Below are 10,242 nucleotides of genomic sequence, written 5' to 3' on the forward strand. Positions count from 1 at the left end.
GTGTGTGCCACTACACCGCTTTCCAGTTGCTGATCTTAAGAAAAAAAAAAAAAAATGTGCGTGTCCGTACTTGCCAATCAAGAGGAAAACTTGTAAGAGCTGATGCCCTTATCCATCCGGAGACCAACAACTGAACGCAGGTTGTCGGGCTTATACAACAACTCTTACTTGTTTTTGCCATCTCACCAGTCCCGTGTAAAGCTGGATACTGCTCACTTGGTAGAGTGCTTGTGTAGAACTTGCAGGACATAAACTGGGTGAGGTGATAAACACTTCTAATGCCAGGGCTTGCTAGGTGAGAGTGGGAAGATCGGAAGTTCCGCATCATCCTCAGCTAGGTATCACGACTAACCTGGCATATAGGAGATCCTAAGAAAGTAAATTTTATTTATTTACTGTGGTTCAGATGATCAAAACTACAGCTTTGTATTGGGTAGACAAATGTTCTACCACTGAGGTACATCCTCAGTGTCCTTTAATATCGAAGAGATTTGTTTGCTTGTTTATTTGCTTTTTCGAGACGGGGTTTTTATGTGCCCTGGCTGTCCCGGCCTCACTTTGTAGACCAGGCTGGTCTTAAACGTACAGAGATCCGCCTGGCTCTGCCTCCTGAGTTCTGGGATTAAACGTGTGTGCCTCCACGCCAGGTGTTTAAAGAATTATTTTAATCTAAAATATTTTTAAAGATTTTAGATGTATGAGTATTTTGCCTGCATGTGTATCTGTGCACCATGTGTGTACCTGGTGCCAAAGGAAGTCAGAAGAGGGCATCAGATCCCTTGAAACTGGAGCTATGTATAACGGTGTAGGTGCTGAGAATGGATCCTTCTGGAAGAGCAAGTACCTTTAGACAAGGTTTCTCTGTAACAGAACCCTGCCTATCCTGGACTTGCTTTATAGACCAGGCTGTCCTCGAATTCAAAGAGATCCACCTCTGCCTCCTGAGTACTGGGATAAAGGCAACGTACCACCACCTCCAGTGAGCAAGTATTGCTGAGTTAAGATTTACCAACTTTCTATTTACGAATAGTATGTGTATGCACGAGTTCAGTCTGTGCTCAAGGAAGCCAGAGGACTCAGATCCCATGAATATGGAGTAACAGGTGGATGTGAGCAGCTAACTTGGGTGTTGGTAATTAAACTCAGGCCCTTTCTAAGAGGAGCTCTTAACCACTGAGCCCTCACTTTTCACTTTAATTCCAGATAGGAGCTTCTTGCCTAGGAACATGAACATACACATCCACCTCTTTTCCTTTCAGGGTTTGCTGCTGCTGCTGCTGTTTGGAAAAGAAAAATTATCTAGGGCTGAGCTGTAAAAGCCATGTGGATGGAACTGGGGTTACCATGGCAACTCCGCCTAGGATACTGATCCTGCTGAATCTCTCCCAGTTATGTTGACATTTGCTGTGGTTTCCATGCTTGAGCACTGTCCACCTGAGAGACAGGCCATTCCCGAAGGCCTTAATTTATCAGCCCAGTAGCATTGGTTGCTGACTGACACTGTTCACATTTATATTTCTGGACAACCTTTGGCCACTTGGAGGCAGAAGAGGATGGAGGAAGGCCCAGAGCTGTCAGGGGACTATCAGATCTAGTGAAGCTGTATGTAGTATGTCTGGGGTTTATTTGCTTCCGACCAGAGTAGAGGCAGGATCTGGGGAAAGCAGTAATGAGATCCACATTATCACCCCATCTGGGGTGTGTCACTGTGCTGAGCATTCCACCCTCAAAACAAAACCACTTTGGCTACACTTTGGAGCCCTGTTACCATACAGAGAAGTGTACACTTTAAGAAGCAGATTTACACTTGCAGAAGTATGACCACTAACAGCACATGCCTGAGACTGATGGCCAGTCCCAAGGATAGGCATCCCACACTGTAAAAGTCATTAGTTTTCAGCAATAGGTCATGTCACCTGGCCAACCAAGGAAGAGCCTCACAGGTGTCCCTCCTGATTAGACCTGAGAAATTTCCACTGGACTTAAGAGCTTTTTTTCCCTCCCTCCCTCCTTCCTCCTTCTCTAATTAAGATTGGGGCCACATTATGTCAGGTGCAGTCCTTAAAATCTTAACAAGCCCCTCCCCACCACCCCTGCAGCTTTGGTGCTGCCTCATTAAATTTTCCAATTCTGAGCTGGGTACAGTGGCACACACCTCTGATTCCAGCACTTGGGGAGACAGAGGCAGGCGGATCTCTGTGAATTCCAGGCCAGCCAGCTCAACAAAGCGTGTCCAGGACAGCCAAGACTACATAAATCCTGTGTGGGGGGGGAGGGGCTTCCATTTCTTGGGGCTGGACAGATGGCTCAGTGGTTAAGAATTACTCTTCTGAAGGACCTGAGTTCAATTCCCAGAACCCACATGGAAGCTCACAGCTGTAATTCCAGTTCCAGGAGATCAGACATACCAGTGTACATAAAGTACAAAAGAATCTTCCATTTCTATCAGTCTGGTCTTTGGTGAATTCAGTCACTACACCACTGGCCTGCCAACATGGTCCCCAGCATAAAAGCTTCCTCTTACTCCCCCAAAAACCTAGTTCCTATAAAGAACAAATTGCTTTATTTCAGACCCTTGCCTGGCATGTTGGAACATTCCTCTATTCCCAAACCATGGGAGGAGGATGTGACAAGAGAATCTTTTCAAGGCCAGCTGGGATGCAGTGTAAGAGCCTGTCTCAAAAATATCTGTAGTTGAATTTTATCATTGGCTTGTGTGCTTAGGCACATCAGCTCACCTCTGATCAATTTCACAAGCTTGTGAAGCAAGGTAAGTCTAATTCACCGAATTGTTCTGAAGTTATATGTGTTAAACAAATTGTATGTTTGGGGCACAAAGCACATTATGACTACCCTGGGGCCAGTTGAAGAGATGCTAGCTTTCATGGGGCTGGAGAAACGGCTCAGCAGTTAAAAGTACTTACTATTCTACCCAAGCATGCATACCAGTGGCTCATAGCCACCTCCAGCTTCAGCTCTTGGGCCTCTTTGCAGGCACCTGCACTCTTGCAGACACACACACATAAATATAATGAAGGATAATTAAAAATATATATATTTAAAGCCAGGCAGTGGTGGAACATGCCTTTTATCCCAGCACTTGGGAGGCAGAGACAGGAGGATCTCTGAGTTTGAGGCCAGCCTGGTCTAAAAAGTGAGTTCCAGGACAGCCAAGGCCACACAGAAAAACCCTGTGAACTGCCATGTGGAGGTTGGAAACTTAACACCCAGCGTGCTCTGGAAGAGCAGTCAGTGCTCTTAACCACTGAGCCATCTCTCCACCCCTACATTACTAGCTTTTTAAGAGTTTCTGAACCTCAGCAGAGGTAGGCGAATCACTGAGTTCAAAGCCAGTTTGGTCTACAAAGCGACTCCAGGACAGCCAAAGTTAAACAGAGAAACCCTGTCTGCAGAGAAAGAAAAAAAGGTTTCTGAACCTTTAACACAATTAACCACTGGGGCCACATGATGTAATATGGAATCCTTGCACCCAACCGCCCCTAAAAAAAAAAAAAAGAAAACAGGAATGGTGGTGCATACTTGCAGTCCTTACACTTGGAAGGTGGTGAAGGCAGGAGGAATAGGAGTTCAAAGGCAGCCTGACTATAATTTGCCTCGTGCTCTAGCAGACTCATGGTTTCACCAACTGCAGATAGTTTCTGCAGCTGTGTGATATTTGGAATTCTGGGAGATTTTCAGAGGTTATATAAATGCTAGAGCCCATGACAGGTGGGGTCTGTTGTTGGTCATCCAGGGGGGTTGGTTGCGGTTTGTTAGTAGTCATGCTCAAAGAAGAAACAGGGAAGAAATTAGATTCAGATCTCGCTCACTCCCCTGTATCCTTTCTCTCTTACCTAGTGATGGGGGTGAAACAGGGGAGATAAAAGGGTGGAAAAAATAAGAACTCATAAAGAAGTAAATCCAGCTACACAGCTCTTATTCCTACCAAGAGGGGAGAACATTTTCATAAGAACTTAGGACTCTTTATGATTAGAAAACGGAGTACAAAGGCTGAGAGCACAGCTCAGCTGGAAGAAGCACTGAAATCTTCTGGGGACAAGGAACCTTCCTTGCCTACCTAACAGTGGCCAGACTGAACCTCTGAACAGTGTCCCAAGTAGGAAAGTCATACTTTCAAAAGCAGGACCAAATGAGGCTGGAGGCTCCTTCACTCAGCTCACAAGCCCTATGAAATGAGGAAAGACAGATCAGTTAGACACTGAGTTCCCAGGCAGCCAAAACCATAAACTTCTCACCAAAAGGATGTATGTCTTGGAGAACAGGAAGAGAATTTATGTCTCTGACTAGAAAATTAAATTCTACAGACACCCTCTCCAACACACCCTCTTCTTCAGGGAATAGTCCTGGCACCCATGACAGGTACTCACCCAAGTAATCGTCCATCAGAGAGCCAATAGCAAACTGTAGGAGAAAACAAAAAGAGGGCAGTGAGGCCATAACAAGCAGGAACATCTTTTCCCAACCCCCCATTCGAAGCCTTCTGTCACCCACCCCCTTCTTATGGAAAAATAACACAGAAACCCCCAACACCCATAGAAAGCAAGAAACCAACAGTTCTTGGGCTAGTAAAACAGCTCAGATGGCAAAAGAGCTTGCTGCACAAGCCTGGTGACTGAGTTCCATCCAGTCATCAAGAAAATCCAGAGCTGCAGGAGAGAACCTGAAAGGTGTCTGAACATCACATTGTGGTGAGTGTGTGTGTGCCCATGCACACCCACACAAATGATGCGATCTTTAAAAAACCCACTAAAATAGTAAAGTTTTAAAAAAGAAAAAAAGAAGTCAACAGCTCTCAGGTGGGAATGATGGTTACTGGCCTAGCACTTGGGAGGCTGAGGCAAAAGGATCCTAAGTTCGAGGCCAGTCTGAGATACAGGTAAGGAGTCAAGCAAGAGACTCACAATGTCATTCTTGTCTACACGCGTCCCCACAATCTTCAAGCGGATCTCATCGTCCTGCTGAATCACAATGTCCTGTGGAAAGCGAAAAACCATGTACTCAGGCTCAGTATGGCTTATTCCCGACCCTCTCACCAAACTCTTCCCACTCACTCACCTCATCCATTGTCTTGTAACAAGGGGGGTTTGAGTTTGGATCAAACTCCATCTCTGACGGGATGGACTAGAAGGAAAGTGACCTTAAGGTTAGCACTGCAGATGGCTCCATCACTGGATTATGGTCATGAACTGGGGTCTCTTCCTTGGCCCCACCCAGTATGCCCAGACTTACATGTCGAGAGATAAAGCAGGACATGGGCCCAATTTCTGTGAAAAGTCCAACCTGAAAGGAAAATGAATGATCATGCTTCACCTGCTTTGAGGGACTAAGTTTTCCACCTTTATCTGATTTCTACTCTTTCATGTTTTGTAACATTCTGAACGTGGCACGTTTTCATTTCTCTCTCTCTAACCTTTTACTTAATTTTATTTTTCACTATTTTTATGTGTGAGTGTCCTGCTCGCATGTGTGTCTGTGCACCATACAAATGCAGTGCCCATGGAAGCCAGAAGAGGGGTTGGTTGGATCCTGGAGTTAGAAAAGATTGTGCACTCTGTGGGGGTGCTGACAGTCAGACCCAGGTTCCTATGGAAGAACAATCACAACAATCGGTGTTCTAAACCACTAAGCTATAATCCTTAGCTTCTATATGTAAGACAGCATATCATTAAACTGCACTAGCTGACCTTGTTATTTACTTTATAACCCAGGCAGGCCTTGAACTTCTGATCTGTCTCAGGCTCCCAAGTAGAGATGATTACAGGCTTATATTACTAAGCCTGGATTTTACAAGGGTGCTGGGAACCAGAACTCAGGTCATCATGCTTACACAGGAAGCACTTAGCCCACTGAACAATATACCATATCCTTATTTTAACTCTGAGACAGAGTCTTACTCTATTATTCCATATCAGCTTAAAATATGCATCAATCCTATGTCAGCTTTCTAGGTGACTAGGTTTACAGGCCTAAAACACCATACCAGGCTTTCTTTCTTTTTTTAAATAATTTATTTTATTTTATGGGCATCAGTGTGAAGGTGTCAGATCCCTTAGAACTGGAGTTACAGACAGTTGTGAGCTGCCATGTGGGTGCTGGGAACTGAACCTGGGTCCTTTGGAAGAGTAGCCAGTGCTCTTAACCACTAAGCCACATCTCCAGCCCCCATACCAGGCTTTCTTATGTTTTGTGTTCCTTTTCTGTTGGGTTGGTTGGTGAGTTGGTTTTTTCAAGACAGGGTTTCTCTATGTGTAGCCTTGGCTGTCCGGGACTCAGAGATCGGTCCACCTCTGCCTCCCAGAGTGCTACGATTATAGGTGTACGTTGCCGCACCCAGCTTATACCAGGCTTTCAAACCTCAGCTTTTATTTAAAAAAGAGCTGGGCAGAGAGCTAGAACAATGACTCAAGTGGTTGAGAAAACTGCGTGCTCTCCAAAGGAATCAAGTCTGACTTTCAGAACCCACATGGCAGTTTACAATCTTCTGTTAACTCCAGTTCCGGGAGAGCCAACCTCCCTTTTCTAGACTTCAGGGGCACCAAGCACACATGTGGTACACAGACAAAACATCCACACATACTTTTAAAAAGCAGGGTGGCACAAGCCTCTATCTAGTCCCACCACTTAGGAGGCAGAGGCAGACAGATCCCTGTGTATTTGAGGTCAGCCTGATCTACAAAGTAAGCTCCAGGCTAGGCAGAGCTATATAGTAAGACCATTTCAAAAAACAAAAACAAACAAATGAATGAATGAATAAAAGTCTTGGGGTTGGGAAACCTAGTTAACTGTAAAGTGCTTGCCTGTCAAGGACAAGACCCTGGGTTTGATCCTCAGTTCTGGAGAACAGAGTAGAGAAAAAAAAGTCAGGGAGGAATTTGCACATTATCAGTCAATACAGGCTTCTACTGTAGTATAAGTGTTGATGTTAATTCACAAGACCCCAAGTTAGATGAAGACTATGACTTGACAAATAAAGAAACTGAAGAACCAAAAAATGACCTAAGAAACTAAAGAGATGGCTCAATAATTAAGAGTGCATAATCGGGCTGGAGAGATGGCTCAATGGTTAAGAGCACTGTCTGCTCTTCCAAAGGACCCGGGTTCAATTCCAAGCACCCAAATGGCAGCTCACAACCATCTGTAACACAAATTCAAGGGATCTGACACCTTCACACTAGTGCACATAAAATAAAAATTAAATAAATTTTTTTTTTTAAAAAAAAGAGTGCATAATCTTACAGAGGACCCGAGTTCAGTTCCCTGTTCCTGTATCCAGAATCTTACAACTCCAGCTGCAAAGAGACCTGAAACCCTCTTGAAGCCTCAGACAGTACCAGCACTCATGGGCTCGTAGTCATACAATACCACAAGTACACATAATTAAAAATAAAATAAAGTGCTGGACGGTGGTGGCTCATGTCTTTAATCCCAGCACTCAGGAGAGGAGGAGAGGCAAGGCAAATGGATCTCTGAGTTTGAGACAAGCCTGGTCTACAGAGTGAGTTCCAGGACAGCCAAGGCTACACAGAAAAGCCCTGTTTCAAAAAAATAAAATAAAATAAAATAAAATAAAAATCTTTTTTTAAATTTTTTTATTATTATTAATAACACTTTATTCACTTTGTATCCCCCCCCATAAGCCCCTCCCTCTCCCCTCCCAATCCCACTCTCCCTCCCCCTTCTTCACGCATGCCCCTCCCCACGTCCACTGATAGGGGAGGTCCACTTCTCCTTCCTTCTGATCTTAGTCTATCAGATCTCATCAGGAGTGGCTGCATTGTCATCTTCTGTGGCCTGGTAAGGCTGCTCCCTCCTCAGGGGGAGGTGATCAATGAGCAGGCCAATCGGATTATGTCAGAGGCAGTCCCTCTTCCCATTACTATGGAACCCACTTGGACACTGAACTGTCATGTGCTGCAGGGGTTCTAGGTTATCTCCATGAATAGTCCTTGGTTGGTAAAAACAAATCTTAACAACTACAAAAGACTTAAGGCAATTAGTAAATGGACTGGGGACTGAGCCCTGAGCTTAGGAACCACCCCACAACCTTTCTGTAAATGTTCTTACCTTGTTGACCTGAGTGACCACAGCATCCACCACCTCACCTTTAAAGGGCCGGAAAACAATAGCCTTGTACTTCACTGGATAAAGAACAAAACCTCGACCTGGCTGGATCACACCAGCACCAATATTGTCGATGGTGGTGACAGCAATTACAAAGCCATATCTGCAAAGAGAACGAAACAAGACAGCTATTGTATATGTAGAGCTTCAGCATAAAGCCATCAACTGGAGTGTGTGTGTGTGTGTTGGGGGGAGTGCTGCTCAGAAATCTCAGTGACCAAAAGGACAGGACACAGATCAATACCTGTAAGATCAAATGCCATCATAATTGAACAGTAAAGGCCCAAGAAGGTCCAGATATGCTGACATACATCTATTATCTCAGCACCAAGTCGGCTGAGCCAGGAGGGTCCGACAGAGTTGAAGGCCAGCCTGAGACAACATGGTGAGACAGGTCTTTCAAAAACCACAAGTGAGGCAGGGAGTTGTGACCAGGGCCTTTAATCCCTGCACTTGGGGGCAGGCAGATCTCTGAGTTAGAGGCCAGCCTGGTCCACATAGTGAGGCCATCTCAAAAACCAAAAACATCTGCATAACGGTCTGATTTCACACAAAGAACGGAAATTTTGTTATTCAACTTTGCAGAGGGACCGAAACAGGCAAAAACTGGCTGCCTCGGGAGCCTGAAAGGTGAAAGGGTTCCTCAAGATGAGCGACAAGCCCTAACAAGAGGAACCGGGGAGCGATTAGGGTCATTGTGGGTGCATTCAGCAGAGCACACGGTGAGCGAGACACGCACTTGCCGGTGCAGGTCCCCTCCACCTCGGTGAAGAGCTTCTGTTTCACCGTGTTGAGTAAGTTAGGACCGAAGTAGCGAGGGTGCAGCAGGATCTCGTGCTCCAGGGAGATCTGCGGAGAAGGGGAGATGGAGACTCGACCAGCCGCACCGAAGACGGGAGGCGACTAGTACGCCCTTAGCCTCAATGCTCCTCCTGCCCCTGCCCACACCGCCACCCCACGTCCAGCTCACGTGATAAAACATCTTCCGCAGAGCTTGGCCCGCAGAGCACAGAACTCCACTCGTGGGGCTCTCACAGGAAGCACTTACGCTTTACGATCGCTTCCGGGGGATCTTATTGAGCCTTAACGTCATGGGCGGGGATCCACGAAGCCCCGCCTTTCAGGCCTGCCTGTCAGCGTTCTGACTTCCGACCCACGTTTAGCAAGTTCCATCCTTGCCTTGACATCCACGGCTACATAGAGAAACCCTGTTTCGAAAAACAAACAAACAAACAAACAAAGAGTTTATTGTACGCCTGGGTTGGTACCACATGCCCTTAAACCCAGCTGAGGAAACACTGATCTCTGAGTGTGCTAGCCTCATCTACATAATGAGTTCCTGGACAACCAGGGCTGTGTGTGAAAATCCTGTAAAATATTTAAACACACTAAAAACAAACAGAAAAAAAAAAACAACTTACATTTTTAAACGTTATGTTAGGGGCTGAAGAAATGGCTCAGTGCTTAAGAGCACTTGCTGTTCTTGCAGAGGAGTCCCCAGAGCAATTCTCAGCTCTTGCAAAGTGGCTCACAATCTTCTGTCAGGGGGAACTGACACCCTCTTCTGGCTTTCTCCAGCACTGCATATGAATGGTGCACAGACATACGTGCAGGCAAAACAAAATGTAGGTTAGATAGCTGGGGAGACTGCTCAACAGTTAAGGTCCCTTGTTGCTCTTCCAAAGGATCCAGGAATGATTCCTGGCACAAACATGATGACTCAAACCTTTACACCTTCAGCCCTAGGATATCCAATGTCCTGTCTGGCCTCCATGGGCACGGCTCCCTTGTGATGAACAGACGTAGATGCAAGCAGAACACCCATACATATAAAATAAAAACAAAGATTAAACACTGCATACAGCTCTTGCAGAGGACCTGAGTTCAGTTCCTAGCACCCATATCCAGGGTCTCACAACTCCAGCTGTAAGGAGACCTGACACCCTCTGGAAGCCTCAGAAGGCATCAGCACTCATGGGCTCATACTCACACACAGATAATGTATATAATTAAGTACACATAATTAAAAGTAAAATAAATTGCTGGGTGGTGGTGGCTATGTCTATAATCCCAGAAGATTATATGGGAGGCAGAGGCAAG

General features: G+C 45.6%; 1 protein-coding gene across 1 annotated transcript; it reads right to left on the bottom strand.

Annotated features, from left to right (window-relative positions):
- Nucleotides 1-3,920: 3,920 nt before the first annotated feature.
- Nucleotides 3,921-9,258, bottom strand: Polr2g (RNA polymerase II subunit G). Its single transcript, XM_021651859.2, has 8 exons — nt 9,113-9,258; nt 8,882-8,991; nt 8,086-8,245; nt 5,251-5,301; nt 5,077-5,142; nt 4,923-4,994; nt 4,389-4,422; nt 3,921-4,186 (listed from the first exon to the last, which is right to left on the bottom strand). The coding sequence occupies exons 1-8, from the start codon at nt 9,122-9,124 to the stop codon at nt 4,173-4,175; spliced, it is 519 nt and encodes a 172-aa protein (XP_021507534.1). The 5' UTR covers nt 9,125-9,258; the 3' UTR covers nt 3,921-4,172.
- Between the last annotated feature and the right edge of the window lie 984 nt (nt 9,259-10,242).

This window comes from Meriones unguiculatus, chromosome 1 (assembly GCF_030254825.1).
Source record: "Meriones unguiculatus strain TT.TT164.6M chromosome 1, Bangor_MerUng_6.1, whole genome shotgun sequence".
NCBI lineage: Eukaryota > Metazoa > Chordata > Mammalia > Rodentia > Muridae > Meriones > Meriones unguiculatus.

Bases quoted from the DNA above. Each gene is read 5' to 3' on its own strand.
- Polr2g (XM_021651859.2), bottom strand. The intron at 5,302-8,085 runs GTAAGAACATTT...TTTTCCTTTCAG, and splicing joins TGGTCACTCAGGTCAACAAG to GTTGGACTTTTCACAGAAAT. The intron at 4,423-4,922 runs GTGAGTCTCTTG...TTTCTCCTACAG, and splicing joins GTGTAGACAAGAATGACATT to TTTGCTATTGGCTCTCTGAT.